At 38.7% G+C, this 17,921-nt stretch overlaps 4 protein-coding genes across 6 annotated transcripts; 1 reads left to right on the plus strand and 3 right to left on the minus strand.

Annotated features, from left to right (window-relative positions):
• The first annotated feature begins 1,192 nt into the window (after positions 1-1,192).
• On the plus strand, positions 1,193-11,933 carry LOC111207465. Of its 2 annotated transcripts, XM_022705515.2 has the most exons (4): positions 1,193-1,336; positions 1,404-1,780; positions 1,857-2,027; positions 2,106-2,446. In XM_022705515.2, exons 2-4 carry the CDS (start codon positions 1,684-1,686, stop codon positions 2,138-2,140), a joined length of 303 nt encoding a protein of 100 aa, XP_022561236.1. In that variant the 5' UTR covers positions 1,193-1,336; positions 1,404-1,683; the 3' UTR covers positions 2,141-2,446. The 2 variants fall into 2 exon arrangements, with proteins under 2 accessions (XP_022561236.1, XP_048600168.1); XM_048744211.1 differs by lacking the exons at positions 1,193-1,336; positions 2,106-2,446 and adding an exon at positions 10,096-11,933 and having other exon boundaries at positions 1,347-1,780.
• LOC111207708 lies at positions 4,368-10,159 on the minus strand. 2 transcript variants are annotated; one of them, XR_007317892.1, is made up of 5 exons: positions 10,020-10,154; positions 9,447-9,885; positions 9,106-9,354; positions 8,488-8,858; positions 8,010-8,400 (listed from the first exon to the last, which is right to left on the minus strand). XR_007317892.1 is itself a non-coding variant. In XM_048744210.1 (4 exons), exons 2-4 carry the CDS (start codon positions 9,883-9,885, stop codon positions 4,383-4,385), a joined length of 720 nt encoding a protein of 239 aa, XP_048600167.1. In that variant the 5' UTR covers positions 10,020-10,159; the 3' UTR covers positions 4,368-4,382. The 2 variants fall into 2 exon arrangements, 1 of the variants encoding a protein (XP_048600167.1); XM_048744210.1 differs by lacking the exons at positions 8,010-8,400; positions 8,488-8,858 and adding an exon at positions 4,368-4,414 and having other exon boundaries at positions 10,020-10,159.
• LOC111208286 (40S ribosomal protein S10-1-like) lies at positions 11,706-13,157 on the minus strand. Its single transcript, XM_022707283.2, has 5 exons — positions 13,024-13,157; positions 12,855-12,903; positions 12,247-12,529; positions 12,035-12,158; positions 11,706-11,930 (listed from the first exon to the last, which is right to left on the minus strand). Exons 1-5 carry the CDS (start codon positions 13,024-13,026, stop codon positions 11,850-11,852), a joined length of 540 nt encoding a protein of 179 aa, XP_022563004.1. The 5' UTR covers positions 13,027-13,157; the 3' UTR covers positions 11,706-11,849.
• Positions 13,158-15,386: 2,229 nt separating this feature from the next.
• Positions 15,387-17,697, minus strand: LOC106351518 (ABC transporter G family member 4). The gene has a single exon (XM_013791305.3). The coding sequence runs from the start codon at positions 17,268-17,270 to the stop codon at positions 15,549-15,551; it is 1,722 nt and encodes a 573-aa protein (XP_013646759.1). The 5' UTR covers positions 17,271-17,697; the 3' UTR covers positions 15,387-15,548.
• Between the last annotated feature and the right edge of the window lie 224 nt (positions 17,698-17,921).

The raw sequence follows: 17,921 nt of genomic DNA on the forward strand, positions 1-17,921 counted from the left end.
ATACTACATTGTTGTATCAGTGTGGTCAATGTTTCCGGAATAGCCGTATCGGTGAAGGAAATCCTCTTCATTGTCTTGAAACAAAAATTGTCCCCGCAATTATTAGGAACTATCCCAAGTTTCGTAAGAGTACTAATAAAGAGGAGTATAATTTCCCGACTGTATTGAGGGATGTTTTTCCCACAAAAGGTGATCCAAATCACCACCCAACAAGGTACTACTTTCCATTCAATGTTGAGAATAAACATTGGGTTGGTATTTGCTTTGATGTTGGATGTGGGTACATCACAATTCTTGATTGTGCAACGTCTCTGCATAAGGATGCTTCAATAGAGAAATATCTAAGTCCCGTCGTGCAGATGTTACCCTATCTAGCTCGATTTGCATGTCAAGATATAGGAGAAGATCCAGTGATCCAGTGTTTTGATGTGTCAAGGCCAAAATCTGTCGCCCAGATATCAGAAACATGTGATTCTGGCCTAATGTCTCTCATATTAATGGCCACCCGTGCTGTTTTTGGCATGGAAGCGTGCAAGAGTATTAAAACTGAAGTTCTTACGGATGAAGGAAAAAAGGCTGCAATATTGGCGTATGAGTTCAAGTAGAAGCTCTAGATCATGATTGTTGTTGTTATTTTACTAATTTAAAGTTTATATAACTTTAGAATTGTCTTTTACATTCACCTCTTGTTGTCAGATTCTAGCCGAACTTTATCAACTCTACGTACCTTATTTGTCACTCCTTTGGTTTTTTTAGTGCGTTTATAGTTACTGTCGTCTTCGTTTGACCTATTTGCAATTGTAGCTTGTAAGCTATGTTTGTTTTGAAAAAAAAAAATTTCTTAGGTAACCCCAAGCATGATGCCAGCTAATGGTTTCTCTGTCGCCATAAAAATTGTTATACCCATCTTTCTAGTTAACACCTTTGATTTCGTCATACCATAATTAGCTTTATTGTTCTTACTATAATTATCGGTCATGTTCGTTATACAATCAACGCTGCTTAAATATATAACATCTAATGTATACAACACATCAACACTTAATTCCTAAATAATCCTTTATATAAATTTTTTCGAACGAAATGGGATAGTGGAGATGATACGTCTCTTCGCGTCATTTCATAACTTTTGCAGCATATCGTGTCGGGTGACTCAGAACTCGAATCTCATCATCATAGCTATATTAGACTGACGACCTATATAGTTTTTTATTTGGATGGAAGGATTTCGCTTGATCTTATCTTCAATTTGTTTGCTTTTGTGGTCTATAAATTGTGGTCGTATTTTATGATAATTATGCAATTCAAATACCTTCCGGCGACCATATCAACGAAGGTACCAAAATTACATTTTCATTTTGTTGTTTTGCCAGCTGAATACTAATTCAACATATATTTATCAGATGTCCACACCATTACCTGTGCTTTTATTCCACGGGGCTTGGCGCCGTAATGATGATGGGTATTGGATTTTCCAGAGGAAGCCAAGTGACCTTGGCTATAGGGTGTTAATCAAACCGACAGAGACGTTTGAAGGTTTAGAGACTATCATCCGTGACCGTTATAATTTGAAACCTGAGACTCCCTTGTCACTGGCTTATCACCGACCTGAGTGGCTTCTCGAACCTGAGGGAACTCGAACACCGCCCACACCGATCACTAAAACTTCGGAATGCAGAACTGATGCTCTGCGTATCATCGGGTCGTGAAGATGTTGCATATTACCAGTTTCTGAGCGAAACAACTTTCTCCGTTGGAGGTGCAACATTTGTGTTCAGAGGTTAGATTTCTAATTAAATGACTTAGATATAGAACATTGACAATTATATTTATTAAAAAATAAAATCCGATTGTAGGTCTAACTGAACGAGAAATTATTTCAAGCAAGGAGGTTCTCGAAGAGATTTTTAACGAGCAGGAGCTTGTAGGAATCTACAGAGCCCATCTTGGAATCGAAAAGGCTAAACATGATCGCCGTGGAAATGGTGCATCTGGCAGTGGTTCCGCTGCTCCAGTTGCAAATGAAGGTTCGATTGAATACAAATTTTACACTAGTTTAAGTTAGTTTATATGAATTGTAGATAACATACAATTTTTTTTAATAGAATCTTGTTCTTCTCCATCTGGATCCGATGCGTGAAATAATCTGCTTGAACGTTGTTGGTCAAAGTCTCCAAGAATAAGGCACTGAGTGTCCTTTCAAAGTTGAACTTGCTTCTCGTTTAAGCTATGTTATCTGAATAAATGTAGTCTGTTGTATTATTCTATGCATGTGCGTAGGGGTGTCAAAATGGATCTAATGGATCAACCCAACCCATAACTCAAATGGGTTGACTGTTAATGGATCATATGGGTTGACCCATGACCCATTAAATTAAATGGGTTAGATGGTTTAATGGTTGATCCATCAACCCAATATCTTTATAATGAACCATTTTTAAGTTAAGACCAAGTTGATCGAATTGAGAAACCCATTTTGTGGTTTTGGCGGAAAAAAACGCATTTTGTGGTTTTGGCGAGAAAACGCATTTTGCGGTTTTGGCGGAAATAAACATTTTTGCGGTTTTGGCGGGAAAACTTTTTTTGCGGTTTTGGCGGGAAAATACGTTTTTTCGGTTTTGGCGGGAAAACGTTTTTTCGGTTTTGGCGGGAAAATACGATTTTTTGCGGTTTTGGCGGGAAAATGCGTTTTGCGGTTTTGGCGGGAAAACGCGTTTTGCGGTTGTGGCGGAAAAATACATTTTTGCGGTTTTGGCACGAAAACACGTTTTTTCGGTTTTGGCGAAAAAATGCGTTTTGGCGGAAAAATGCGTTTTTGCGTTGTTGGCGGGAAAACACGTTTTTTCGGTTTTGGTGGGAAAATACGTTTTGCGATTTTGGCGGAAAACATATTTAGCGGTTTTGGCGGAAAAATGTGTTTTGCGGTTTTGGCGGAAAAACGTGTTTTTCGGTTTTGGCGGGAAAATGCATTTTGGCGGAAAAATGTGTTTTGCGGTTTTGGCGGGAAAATGCGTTTTCGGTTTTGGTGGGAAATGCATTTTTGCGGTTTTGGCAGAAAAACGCGTTTTTGCGGGTTTGGCGGGAAAACGTATTTTTCCCTAATCAGCGAAAAAGTATTAAACTTTAGAGAAACCCATGATTCTCCAATTCTATCAAACCCTAGAAAGCTAATGATTGAACGAAATCAGATCAATGCAGCGATACAGAAAGTGAAATTGTATCGTGGGTTTGGAAGATAATTGGGTTTACTGATGATTTTTTTTAACTGAAAACTGAATGGGTCAGATTTGACCCAAACCAATAGACCTATTTAAACTGTTAACCCATTAACTTGTTAACCCATTAACCTGTTGGATCAAAAATAAACAGTTCATTTGGGTTGGGTCAACCCATGGGTCATGACCCATTTTGACACCCCTACATGTGCGGATTAAAATGTTGGCTGTTTGTGTTTATTATATTTCATGTGTTCCTTGTATTGGACAACCCTTATTTTCTATGTTTGTGTAATATGAATCGTTTAACTTTTTAATATTATGGCATGCTATTGGGTAATAACAAATGTGTATAACAAACCAGTAATTGTACTTTCAACTTTTTACAAGTTCGCTATAGTGGGGAGGTTTTAAATGAATGTAATGAAAAGTTCAACAAAAATTTGTATAAGAAACAAGTTATTGTAGGTAGCTATCTCATATGAGTTCTCTATTCATGGGAAGGTTTCAAATGACGTGAACTTATGTTTTGCTTTGTTGGATAGTTGTGTATAAAATTAATATGTAATTTTGTCGGAGTTGAGGGCGGTTGGTTTAAGATGCTAGTTTTGGGGGTTTATTGTTTTGTTTTTATGGGTTAAGTTGTATGGTTTTTTGGATTATGGAACATGTGTACTGTTAATTTCAAAGTGTCACGTATGGTGAAATAGTTCTTCCTAACTAGTACCGATTTTTTCTTAAATTGTGTGGCATTTGCTTAGCATATCTGGATGTAGTAGCTCTTGTCAGTTCAGTGATTTTGTTTTTCTTATTTCTATACATAGTTGTCAACTTATATTTCCCGGCTTTTGTAGCATTACCATTTTCCCGTGTTTGAGTTGTTAATGAAGCAAACTAAAAACATCAAATATTATTTGTGATCATGATAACATTGTGGAAGTGGCTTCTTATTTATCTTATATTCTCGGGAAATAGTACAACCTGCCTCAGTCCTAACATGGATAAAATATTTTACATTCACATGTTAAAGTTTATTCTGTCTTTGACTTTCCACCATGCATATCAAACACCTTCATCATCCGAGAAGAGCCTCCTCCGACTTCATACAACTTTTTTTATATCGGAACTTTGCATGTTGCTTTGTTATGTCCCTTCCCTTTGCAACGGCTACATAGATGTCTTCATCTTGGGGATTTCATCTGTCCAAAGGAAATTTGATGTTAACTATAATATAATGTTTTCAAAATTTTAAATATCTATAGTTTACCCGTATTTCTCCGGTTAACAATATCCTGCTCTTGCGAGGTCTACCCGGAGGTCGTCTACTTGCCGGCGGGAATATTTGTAATGGTTCATTTAGACCATCAATGGTAATTCCACGGTTATTGACTTCGGAGCTTATGGGTACTATGTCTTCTGCATATCCAGCTGCTAGCGTTTTCAAAGTGTAAAAATCAGATACAAGAGATTCAATACTAACTTTATCTTTGATTGCTGCAGCTATTGCATGGGGGCAAGGTATGAGGAGCATCTGGAATGAGTAACAGGTACAAGCTTTTGTGTCTAGGTTAACGTGGAATGATGAACCATTCTTCTCTTTAACCTCGTACTCATCATTGTTAATCCGACTTACTAGCAGGCCACCGCTTCGGCTTCGGTCAAAGTTGGCTTCAATAATGTCTTTCACCCGTGGAGTTTTTTTTTTTTTTGGAACACTACTTTTTCATTAACTTCAACATGCTTGATTACAAATGATAGAGGGAATTGTCCATCCTCTTTGATTGAAAACATAAACTACAGTAGCATAAGATAAAAAGGATAGGTCTTCAAAAGAAGAAGATGACAGCGAATTCAAGACGGTGCTTGAATGCGTCAGTGTAGCCTTTCCGACATGGTCGGACAGCAGAGAAATAGTCACCTTAAATTGTGACGTTAACATCCAATCCGCACCTCAATAACTCATCGAAACGAATCCCGCTGCATCTTCAGGCCCCGAACGGACCGCTCCACAAGATAGCAAGACAGTTATAGATATGGATGAACACCTCCATAAGATTGGAGGGAGAACACTCCTTATAAAGGAGGCAAATGATGGTAATGATGGTCCCGGTGAACCCACCGGTAAATGGTAAGATAGACTACTCTTCAAACAAGATACATGAAACCTTATATGTAACTCTGTCTCCATAAAAACTCTGATGAATCCACCAGATATTTTTAGCAGATTAATCAAAGCGACCAATCCACCCCACACCCCACATCAAAGTGGGCTGTGAGACTGCTAGGTTGAGATGGGGACCTTGGAGTTTTGTTGGGCTTGTCAAACCCACTGCAAAATGAAAGTGGTCCATCTCAAGACCAAAAGGACTCGTCCCTCTTCTGTCAAAGAATCTGATGAACTGCGAGGACTGATGGCCGAGCCAGGAAGAGGCGATGTTTAAAAGACACGGCGGCGGAGTTGATGATGATAGAGGGGCGAGCGGCGTAGGAAGGCCAGCGACAGTGATGATGGAGGACACACAAGGTGAGCCCAGACAAGACAACCCCCGACAAGCTTCCAGATCTAAAACCCGAGTTAAATGTGGAGCCCCACGGACACCGGATTTACAGACGTAGGAAGCTGAAGCTTGAAGTTGGACTTGGAGCGGTATGGGAGGCGGATGTCGGAGGGGATTTTCTAGCCGAGGAAACGTCGTAAGGAGGAAAGGGAGCCTCATAGATCTGACTCCTGACGGAACAGGACCAGCAGAGGTACGGTGTTGACGACATTGAGCAGTGGAGCCGAGTGGAAACGGTAACCGGGAGCCCCCGGAGAAACACGAAATTGAAGACATCTTTGACCCAGAACAGGTTCTACAAGCGGCAAACGAAAGGCGAGATCTTAAACTTGAGCTGATACGAAGAAAGAGAGGACGACGCGGAAGTTGAAGGACCCGACGCCGGCAAGCCGTGGCTCTACCGGCGTCGAAGTGAGATGGTTGAAGCGGCGCCTCGATTATCGGGACAGAGAGAAAATATTTAGGGCAAACCTTTATTGGTAATAGGAAGTGAACTTTTCACCCGTGGAGTTAATCTTCCATTTCCCTCCAATGTAACATTACGTCGTTCGGCGTACCAATCCATGAGTTTGGATCTGATAAACTCCACCAAAGCCACTATAGGATACTCCCTCGCTTCTCGAAGTACTGAATTCCATGTTTCAGCAACGTTGCTTGTCATTATGTTGTAGCGATTTCCAGAGAAATGAGCTCGTGCCCAGTGCTCAAAACCCATACTCATAAGGTATTCTGCACAGGAAGCATTAATGATTTTGATTTCGTTGAAAGCGTTGTAAAATTCACCGAGTTGAAATGCCCTTGCTGCTTTCCCCACCAAGTAACTAAGGTGCTTGTTTTTGTAATGCATCGTGATGTTGCATTGAAGGTGTAAAATGCAGGCACAATGTTTTGCTGCTGGGTAGACCTACACATATAGTTACATATATATCATGGACAAATATGTTGTATTCACAATTCCAAAACCGGTAAAAATAAGTTACTCACTTATTAGCCAATGAATTTAAAATTTGTTGTAAAATATAATATATGATGATATGTTACCTTAGAAATTCCACTGTATATGGAAGAGTGTCCGTCTGATACAAAAACAAGATCGTCATCGTCGTGGATGAACTGCGAAGGCATTTTTAAAAACCACTCCCATGCGTTGTCGTTTTCACCATCAACTATGGCCACAGCTATTGGAAATACTTGGTAATTGCCATCTTGGGCTGAAGCAGTTAATAAGCAACCGGCATATTTACCTCTAAGATGTGCGCCATCGATGATCATAACATTAAGCATTTGCTTGAAACCGGAAATACATGCACCAAGGGCAAGAAACATTTATTTGAATCTATGACCAACTTCAGCTTGGTATACTGTATGAATTTCTGCTATTGTGCCAGGATTTTCTGCAACGAGTTTATGCAGGTACTCAGGAAGTAATTTGTAAGACGTATTAAACGACCCTTTTGCATATTGGAGGGCAACTTCTCGGGACCGCCAAAGTTTCCAATAGGAAATTATAATATTGTGATCACTCAGCATGACTTGAATTATCTCATTTGGCCGCGGTCCACAGCCCTTACCTGCAAATCTTGCCTTTATCAACTCCTCAATGACAGAATGTGTCGCTTGTTCTTCGTAACCTGCGTTTAGAGTTACCATAAGTGGAAAAAATAAAAATTACACCTTATATAATATCCAAAAATTTAACAGTCGCATGGAAACCAAGTCATTTGTCCAATGTCTAAGCATATGTTAGCTTATCCATTTACTTTCCAAATTTGCGTATATGTAGGCATAATAAGGAAATGTGGTATATGAAAACCAATTTACAGAAATATATATATATGTGTATATATATATAATTATCTGCATTTTATAACCCATTACTAATTTTATTTTCGTACCCGAGCATTGTATGAATTGATGTTAGTACCTGTTCGATCGTCTACTGAACATGTATGTTCCAATATCATTTTCCGAATTTCGTACTTCTCTACGTTCTTCATTTTTATTGCATAGACTCTCCAGTTGCATGTTAAACTTATGCAACGAAGAACCATTCCTTCGGTCGATGAACGGGAATTTTTAAACCGGAATTTATGTCGCAATGTGTATAATGCCATGTGTTGTTTGAATTCGGCTCTACTTGTAAATATATTTCCCTCAAATAGTTCAGCTGATTTGTTTGTTCCGTTTCCTACAAATTTGGTTTCGGCTGTTCAATTAGTAGAAACCTAAATACAAGTAAATTTAACATATTTTACATTAATATTTCACATTAAAAGGTGCCGAAAACATTTTATGCATCATTCGAGTTTCATAGAACACAAAAAGGAACTCCCCCCGGCCACATAATTCACATCAAAAGCTAGTAGTTATTTATGTTACTTTTATTTCAAAAGAAGCTTTAGGTTTAAAAGAGGGGATCAAACCCACTGATTCCCTCTTCAGCTTCAGAAGACGAGTCATCCAGATCTATGATAGGAACAGCACCAGTACTGGTTTTTCAAATCCTATTCCAAGGCTTAAATCAAGGCAGGGTTCGGTATTGGTTGCAGTGACAGGTGGATCCGTGGCGACGACAACCTCGTCGGTGGAGGAGGTGTTTTGTTTGGCAACTTCTGCGGAAGGCTCACCTATATGTATGATTATGTCATAATTAAGGAAAATAATTGACGTTAACTTTGTTAACTTCGTAATGTTAGTACGATTAGAAATATCACCTATCACGACCGTTGAAAAGGGTTCCATGTCTTCTGGTGGATGTGCGTTTGTGACGTTGTCGTTATCGTTTACTCCGTCTGAAGACCCAGTGTAGGAACCATCATTATCCTCATTAATGATAATTGTAGCTGGTTGGGGCGCGGAAACCCTTTTATTTGGGGCAAGTTGGAGACCAAGAACTCCTTAAGTTGGGTGTGGTGGCTGACAAAGATAGACCTCATAACCAGTTTCATTGTTCATCATACCATCCCAGTATGCTCTTCAGGCGTGCTTTCTCTCTATACGTTAAGAGGTTGCACATCCAAAGGAGTTGATTGGTCTATGAATGCATTTTACAGCTGCTCAATTGTCATAGGTTCCCCGTAGAGCACTAGCAAAGTCACACAAATAAGTAGTTGGTTACTTTGATAAATGTATATAGGAAATTCCAATAACGTTTCAAAATACATACAACTTAGTTTTACTATTTACCTTTTCTGTTATATTTCGACAATCTAAACTAATTTAATGGTAAATAACTAAAATGTACATATTTTCCGCAATCTTAATAGCCACATATAGTCGGAACAACGTTACTCGTGAAAAAACTTTTGCGTAAATGTTAACTCTCTCCATACCTTCGATGTTAGGATCGTAGTTTGCTGGATCTTCTGGACGAATTGTAACACCTTCATCCATTGACATATGTTCCTCGCCGGTTAAGTTCAGAAACTGAGCGGGATCTTCATTTTCTTCATTGTCGTTGGGTATACCATAAACCATCTCAATCTCAAGAGCAACACGGTAGACGAGGAGGAGTTGTGGTTCGTTGAACATTAACTCCAAAATATGGTGGCTACACACGATTGGATGTCCCCCAACCAAGTCTTGCAAATTATGTTCAAAATAAACGGTTATTGCTAATAATATAGTTTGCTATTATTTTAAATAGTGAAATATTATAGTCAAAGAACCGAACCTCTTATAGCTTGGCGATGTTGTTCTTCAGTTACTCCTTCTTCATGGTAAGTGGTTTCATCTATTGTGAAGGGTGATCGACAAAAGAGCTGATACTTGGCAACTAGTTCAGGCCCACTAGTTACATAGAGCACCGGCTCAGACATGTAGTCACTCACAGTTGACATAATCTCAACATCTTTGTCACATGACAACGTGATCAGAGGAGTTTTAGGACCATCAGGCTCAAGCATCCAGTCCGGGAGTTGATAAGTCAACGCCACCGGTGTTAGAATTCCAAGGTTGACCGTTATGCGAATCCTCTCTACCACACCCTCAAAAGAGTCGGTCCGGTTAATTATCATGGATTCGTCATGATGAGAAGCGGTTTCTTGAAAACTCCAATCGCTGTTGGAGGATTTAGTCCATAGGCCCATAACAAGCCTAAACAATCTTCCCATCTGCAAGATTTCAGTAAGAACACGGCATTAAAGCTAAAGTTCGTCGATATATAGAAGACGAAGAAAAAAGAAATTATGTTATTTTTAAGGTTTCGCAATAAATGATGAGACCTAGAAAAATAACATTAAATCACCTTTAGAGCTAATCAGCAGAGGTTTCCGGGAGTTAAAAACTAATCTGGATTTTTTATTTGGGTTCTCTGCTTACAGATTTCTCTTGCTGGGAGCGTGTATATATAGCGAGAAGGTGAGATGAAGGTGGAGTTACTTACACAAAATCCAGCTCAGACGCAAGTTGAAACTGCACCGGCTACCTAGTACTAGGCCTTATCATTCGGCCATAGGTATGGAAAAATATCTCTGACAGTTTCCAATTATTTATTAATAAACAACATAATCGACTTCTTTATACCGTGGTTTGTTTTACTAAATCGGTTTACCCATAAATTATGTGTGATAAAAGTTATTCAACTGATCCAAGTAAACCGTGTACTTATTTATCAATTTCATTGTAACGTTGTTCTTTTTTCATCCTCTTATTTATACAATCTTTAGATAAAATTGTGGACTTTTTTGAAACACGTGTTCAATTTATCTTTTCTATGCAATGCAACTAACTAAACATTAGTAAATATGTATATGTTTCGAGTAGACTATACCGGTCGGGTTCAATGTCGTGTTGTTTTACTTTTTCATAATCTTTGTTTGTGTCCAATGCTATAAACGTTGCTCCTTGTTGCCACTTTTATCTGGCGACTTGCATAACTATGTCCTCGAACGAAGAAATAGACCCTTTTCCAGATATAACGACCCGGTTGGAACGCTACCTCGTACTCCCTCAATAGCTCCCATGGTTGCCTTTCATAATTAAATTGAAGTTGCCATTCAATCAAAAATGATTCGTTCCAATCAGGAGTCCGTCAATATGTCGTTCTTTTTAGTGAGGGGGGGGGAGCAGAGTTTAAATACGCTCCCTTTGGTTTATATTGTGACCAAATGTCTATTTTACAAAGTCTCGGATTTTAATTCTAATATGGCGATTCTTGAGGGTTACATCTATAAATATGAAACAATAATATCATTAGGGTTGTTGCATTGTATGTCAAATCCGCGGGAAATGGTATGTTCGAAAATGTGCATAAACGTGTGAATAATGTGAGACAAAATGTCGTTTTCATTATATCTCCCTGACAAGTGAATCTAAAAACTGGATATGCCTACTCTAGCACTGCAGGCTATAGACAGCACAAACGAAGTTCCCCGGGTCAGTAAGGTCATTTCGCCTCTGTTTCTCTCTCCACCTAGGTAAATAAAATTTCCGTTGCATGATATACTAATTAACTTCTGTTTTCTGTATTTCTAGCCAATTTGGCCTATTTTTACTTGTTTTTTAATCTGTGTAAAAATCATTTTTTAATCTGAATTTACAAACTTAATTTTTTTTGTCAACTATAATTTTATTAATTTTTTTTGTCAACTATAATTTTATCAATGGAATTAGTGTTTCGGTTTATCTTTGCTTTGCTTTAATCAGAAGTGTAACATAAGTGAAAATGAGAGTTTGGTTGTGTGAAACACATGATCGCCATGGCTAAGCCAAGTCTGGCTACACGCCTTTTTTTATTAAGCATATGTTTAATGGACACCACTACTTTTTTTTTGGTGTCCATTAAACATATGCTTAATAAAAAAACATGTACCTCTTCACATATTTTTAAAAAGTAATCCGCTCTCATATCTCATTTGGACAAAGCACAACCTTCCATGACAGACAAGAAAAAGAAACGGGCGTTTTAACACTAATCCTGGAAAGTGGAAACTAATAAAGGACTCGTTTCTTCAGACCAAAAGTCAGAGAAATAGATAGATCATAGATTCCAGATTTGCAGTCACACAAACAAAACTAAAGCCAGAAACAAAAACAAAACTCGTCTTCCAATAGTCTAACGATAACAACAATTCTTTCAGGGTAAACCCGAACCAGATGGTGCTGCTGCGTTGAAACCGCCTGCACCGCGGCCAAATCCAGGCCTACCACCACCTCCCTGTCAACATAACACACAACGCAATGTTAGACAAAATCTTGTAAAAATGACCTCATAGGCTTTTTAAGTAAACTCGGAAGGGATGATGAGTGAGAGAGATTTACTTGGAAAGACGGCTGGTAATCAGCTGGAGCTCCACCCTTTTCACCTGCTGCATCACCGCCACGTGGCCCTCGGTACCCATCACGGTCACCAAACCTAGGACGGTCTCCCTCAAAGCGAGGACCTCTGAAACAAACACCAAATCCCATTATCGTTAAATTAGAATTAGCTAATCCCTCAAACCAGACAGGTGACAAAGATTGTAACCAATTACCTAGGGCGATCACCAGGAGGGCCACCAAAGGGACGACCAATGGGCTTAGCAGACTTCTTCAAGGTCGCGGGAACAACATCCGAGGGAAGGTTAAGATAAGTTCTCAAGAACTCAATCCCTTCGTTGGTGAGAAACCAATAGTAGTGCATCCAAGCGAAGGTCTCCCTAACGTACTCCTTGGATTTGAAACTCTGCATGAGCTTGATCACTTGCAGGTTGGGCACTGACTCAATCAACGGATGCTTTGGGAGATTGAAGTCCTTCTTGGCGAACAATACTCCTTCTGGTGAAACCGACGTGATATAATATAGATCATTCAGCATTCACAAAATTACCATAGCACAATACAGTTGATAACCCAACCCAACAGTTAAAGATTTAAACTTTATTGAACAAACCTCCAGGGTTCAGCAATGTACATAACTCAGTTGACAAAGTACTAGTTTAGCTAGATTCAAGTCTACTGCACCCATATATGCTGAAGGCAAGCATTTACTTATTCAATCTAATAGTTTCAAACTACAAATCAAGAACCCTAAGAAATGGTAACTAAACATGTTTCCACTAGCAGAAATGAAAGAATGCATTAGCTACGAAAAAGTAGAAACCTTTGAAAAGGTATTTGCAGATCTCTCTGCGGTTGGTCTCTGTGATAATCTGGAAACAGAACGAACAAGAACACAATCAGTACATTCTCGGATATGTCCTTCCATTACAAAAACATACAAATGTAAAAATATAGAAAATACAGAAACAGAGCAAAAGCATAGACTATACCATCTTCTTGTTGGTAGTGCTTTCACTGCAAAGAGGCAAACAGCTACTTCTTTTGTCACAAAGCTACGGCACAAGAAAACTAGGGTTTTCAGTGGATAAGTGACCAATTTTATATATTACGTATTTGGGCTTTATTTGGGCCGAGAATTGTAATAATTGTTTGCCTCCAGTGCTGGGCTTTGGAGGTATTTTATGAAGTCTACACTGTACGTGACCCGAGACCTGTAGTAATGCTAGCAACATGAACTGCATGCAACCTTAAGGATGATTTGATAAATAGATAACGAAGTGTACACACTAAACTCTTACACTTGTTCTGTTAATTTGACGTACGAATTTTCTTTAAGTATGTACTATTGTAACATATTATCATTATTAATTATGGAGCTACATACTTCCCTTTGGACCTTGGCAAAGTATTTCTTTGAATGTCTAGAAAATTAGATGTCCATACCATACATACTCATAGTATCCGAAATTAGATCTTGGTAATACATAATATATGTTAACGCAAGTCACTAGCTTGCTAATAAGAAATAAATAAACCCATGATTTTTAAGAACCGATGACACATGTCAGTCTAATAATATTTTAATCCCTGTTCGAAAACGCGGCCGCTTAGGCACTGTTCGGAGGTTGACCGCGGCGATTATGCCCAAATCGGTGTAGACAGACGTTGATCCGCGTAAGACCGCCTAATTTCTGCGTTGACCGCCAAAGTTTTTTTTTCCGTCCGTGTAAGTTAAAACACGGTTGATTATTTTTTACTCATTATTGACATATTTTGTGTAATTATTCATTACTAAATAATTATAATTAGCTATCAAATCTAAAACAAACACATACATACTACATTTAGGGATTTTTTTCGTACCAAACCCACCATTTACGAATCAAAAAGAGACTGCTTAAAATTATATATATAAAATTATATAATTATGTCTAAGAACTTGTATCATCATGTTTAAAATTAGCTAAATATATTATAAATATATTAAATTGTATTTAAAACTAGGTTCCGCATAATCCCCGAGTACTCTCCAATTTTTCGGTAACTCGATAGGCCCGGAGTTACCGCCCGACTAGCGCCTGGCGTAGTTCCGAACATGGATTTTAATTGGGTTTATATAACTAAATCTTTAGAATAGTATTATTTTTTTTGTTTTAAAACTTTAGTAGGGTTGTAACCGTTAATGTTGCTCTTAGAGCATGATTATCAGGTGGTTCTCAGGGTGAGGTTCTTAGCAGAAGATAAGAACTTGTCTCTTAATTTTTAACTAAAAAAGCTAAAAAACGGTTTCTTAGCTTTTCTTAGTTAAAAGTTAAGAGACGGGTTCTTAGGGTGGAGTTCTTATCTTCCGCTAAGAACTCCACCCTAAGAACCCCCAATAATCATGCTCTTAGCAAACCTGATACCGTCCCCAACACATGTACCCTGTTCTTGATTTGAATTCAAGCTCTCCAACTCTGAGATCAAAGCATGGTACACCTTTGTCCTTTGAGTTTTGAGATTTAAGTTTTGTATAGTTAGCCTCTAAAAGTAGTAATAAAAAAAGGGATTTGAGTTGTGATCAAGTCAGAAAGCCAGCTTGGCGCAGACAAAAATTGTTGTTAAACAAAAATGAGATTCGGAGAAAGTAGTTCACGGACGACCAATGAAACATGCATGTCCGTGAACTCATGAATACAAACGAGAAAGCAGCCTTTTGTATGTCAACTTGACCATATAATAAAAATACTAATTATATCATATTCTTATTTTGTCAACATCATGAATTCCTCCTTGTTAACCAATACGTCCTTGCTGACCAAAAACAAAATAGCTCAGTTTTTTTTTTGGATAGCGGGGGGCAATAAGTATGATTGTCCCAAAGTAAAGTCCAGGATCTACAACAGTAATAGATGAAAATAAACATTAGTTAAAGTACGCCAAGTAGAACAATATTAGTAAACTAACGCAAAATAGCTGAACGGAGGTCAAGATCTTGAATCCAAATCAAAACTGAGAATTGCTAATAAGTGTTGTTTTGGACATACTCTAAGAACAATAAACTAGTGTTGCTTTTCAAAGAAAATGACGATCATGTGGACCCGTGAGTCCGTGACGATCTCTTTTTTGTCCAAGCAACAAAATACACGAACATGGCTCTCCTATCCCCTAATCCAATTGATTCTCTCTATTATTTCTTGGCCCAACGTAAGCTTTCTCTCTCTCTCTCTATCGAGTATGATTGATACCATCATTATTGAGGTGATTAGTGAGTCAATCACACTCGTGACATCAGGTGGAGCTCTTGGTATTCGTATATGTATATTTACTAGGTAGCCTAGAGATTGATACTTGGCTTACAAAGACATAACAAGACAGTGAACAAAACGAAAGGAAATATTGTAGATAATGGAATTTACAATTTAACTATTTCATCAATAAATTGCCTCTTTGTGTATGTATACCATGAAGTCTGAAGTAACAAGAAAAACCCTTACATAAATTAAGCAAAAAAAAAAAAATGATAACAGAAAAATCATCTCCTGGAACTTGAAACCCTTTTGAGTAGAACAAGAAAGCACAAAAGACGATATAGTACGAAGAACCCTAACAACACATAAACATTAGTCCATCTCTGTCTCTCATCAAGCCCTTTCTTTTCCAACACGTCACCTCCAGTAAGCAAGCAGCCTTTCACGTCGCCTTCCCCAAACCAGACAAGGCATTTATTGGCCAGACACGAGTACTCATTTATCAGAAGCGAGTCCAACGCATACTTGTACATCGAAAAGAAGTACATGAAGAGCCAGTACTTAGGAAGACTCTCCTTAGAGATGAAGTAACCGGAGAACAAGAAGAAAGCCGCGAGTAGAACGGTCACTAGCGATGTTCCAGCGATATAGTTAGGTGCGAGAGAGCTCAAGAAAAGCACAAAGGAGTTTGCCATCAGGACAATGATCCAGATCACGAGGACAAAGTAGGCAAAAGCTTGCCACGAAAGGCAGAGACCTACAAGGAAGTAAAGAGAGACAGAGTAGATGATTGCGATGAGGAGCAAGTAAGGCAAAAAAACCAGTGTGTTTGCGAGAATGTGAGAGGAGAGTCGGTAGAGTCCACTCGAGGTTTCTCGGAGAAGAATGGGACGTTCATCGATGAATATTGGTAGGGTTTGCGTGGTGGATGATAAGAGGAACGTGAGGGTGAAGGCAAAAAGACCGAACCGCTTCTCGATTCCCGCTTTGCCAGTTCCAATGTTGAGGTATATAGTGCCTAAGACAAGACCTACTATAAGAGCTTCTAAGATGTTGGTAAGAAGCAGCTGCCTTGTCCGGTATATGATCTTCAAGAATCTTTTAGAAAGTAGGGTTACTTCAGTGATCCTCGAGCTTCTATAGCTCTGTTTTGTGTTCTGCTTTTGAGGCTCTTGAGGGCCAGGGAGAACAATGTCGGCGTTCTCGTGCGGATCATGGAGGTTTTGAAGTATCTCCATAGCGTACTCGAGTGAGTTTAGCTGAGGAGGAACCGTGAATCCCTTGGAGAGCAAGAAACCTTCGAGCAAATCAAGCCTTCCATGGTATACAACGGTTCCTTTGGAGAGTAGTAACAAGCGGTCGATGAGAAACAGAATCTTGAAGCTAGGTTGATGGATGGACAAGATCACGGTCCTTTGTCGTGACGTAGCAACGGACTTGAGGATCTGAACAACGTCGAAAGCTGATTTACTGTCTAAACCGGAAGTGGGTTCGTCGAGGAGTAAGAATCCAGGATCGTGGAGAAGACTTAAGCCAATAGAAACTCTCCTTCGTTCACCACCGGATAGGCCTTGAGCGAGTCTTGTATGCGCGAGATGCGTTAGGTTAAGTTCTTGTAAGAGAGAAGCAACGGCATTGGAGGTTTCTAATGGGGTTTTTGAGAGCAGTAAGGAGGCGGAGAAAGTGAAAGTTTCGGAGACGGTGAGGAGAGGGAAGAAGGCGTCGTGCTGAGGAACGTATGAGGAGATTTTGCGGTAAGAAGAAGGGTTGATGGGAAGAGAGTTGACGAGGATAGAGCCTGAGGTTGGGGAGGTTCTTGCGGCGAGGATGTCGAGAAGAGTTGATTTTCCGGCACCGCTAGGGCCAACGATGGCGAGGATTTGGGAAGGATGAGAGGTGAGGGAGATGTTGCGGAGGATGTAAGAAGGTGGCTCCGCCGTTGGGAAGAGCGGTGGAAGAGGTTTGGTGTAGGAGATGGAAGAGGTGGTAAGAGTATTTGATTCCATTTAGGGAGATATGTTTTACAAGTTGGAGAATGAAAGAGAGTGTTGTATAATGAGAATTTAGGGATGTTTGAGTTTGGAATGGTTTAGTATTTTCATATGAAGCTGACAAATATTTAACCCTTTTTGTCTGTTTGCGCTGAAGTATTGTCTTTTGCTGTCATTTATGATTATTGAGTTACATTGAACTCATCGACGTAGTCGTAGCTAGGTGGCGATGTAACAACGATGCGGTGCCGAGACAAGTAATATATCAGAGAAGAGATCATTAGAGATGATCATCCAAATTAAAATTGAGTTATTAATGAAACGAAAATCCATATACGTCGTCACATATATATTCATCGAAAAACATTACAACATTATTTTTCTAGCCATGTTTCACCGTGAAAATGAAATTCAGAATTATTAAAAAATTAGTTTAGTCCATCTAAACTTATATTATACTTTTTATTAAACTAACAATTAAATTGATAAATAGTGTATAAAAAAATATTCCCGCACTTTCTTTAAATAAAAGCTACGAAATTGCCTAAGATGATTAACTTATATATGACAATTAACGATTATGAATAATAAATATTTGATAATAACTTTTGTATCTTAGTTTTTTTTGTTTAATTTTATATTATTAAAAGATATTAAACAACCACA

The sequence above is a fragment of the Brassica napus genome, chromosome C1 (assembly GCF_020379485.1).
Source record: "Brassica napus cultivar Da-Ae chromosome C1, Da-Ae, whole genome shotgun sequence".
In the NCBI taxonomy this organism is placed as follows: domain Eukaryota; kingdom Viridiplantae; phylum Streptophyta; class Magnoliopsida; order Brassicales; family Brassicaceae; genus Brassica; species Brassica napus.

Excerpts from the sequence above, each read along its gene's own strand:
- LOC111207465 (XM_048744211.1), top strand. The coding sequence starts at position 1,684 with ATGCTCTGCGTATCATCGGGTCGTGAAGATGTTGCATATTACCAGTTT. Across the intron at positions 1,781-1,856 it reads TGCAACATTTGTGTTCAGAG|GTCTAACTGAACGAGAAATT; the intron begins GTTAGATTTCTA and ends ATCCGATTGTAG. Across the intron at positions 2,028-10,095 it reads TGCTCCAGTTGCAAATGAAG|ATTTCTCTTGCTGGGAGCGT; the intron begins GTTCGATTGAAT and ends CTCTGCTTACAG.
- LOC111207708 (XM_048744210.1), bottom strand. The coding sequence starts at position 9,885 with ATGGGAAGATTGTTTAGGCTTGTTATGGGCCTATGGACTAAATCCTCC. Across the intron at positions 9,355-9,446 it reads ACATCGCCAAGCTATAAGAG|ACTTGGTTGGGGGACATCCA; the intron begins GTTCGGTTCTTT and ends ATAATTTGCAAG. Across the intron at positions 4,415-9,105 it reads CTACGATCCTAACATCGAAG|ATGAAATCCCCAAGATGAAG; the intron begins GTATGGAGAGAG and ends TCCTTTGGACAG.
- LOC111208286 (XM_022707283.2), bottom strand. Across the intron at positions 12,159-12,246 it reads CCTCCTGGTGATCGCCCTAG|AGGTCCTCGCTTTGAGGGAG; the intron begins GTAATTGGTTAC and ends TGTTTGTTTCAG. Across the intron at positions 11,931-12,034 it reads ATTACCAGCCGTCTTTCCAA|GGAGGTGGTGGTAGGCCTGG; the intron begins GTAAATCTCTCT and ends TTATGTTGACAG.
- LOC106351518 (XM_013791305.3), bottom strand. The coding sequence starts at position 17,270 with ATGGAATCAAATACTCTTACCACCTCTTCCATCTCCTACACCAAACCT.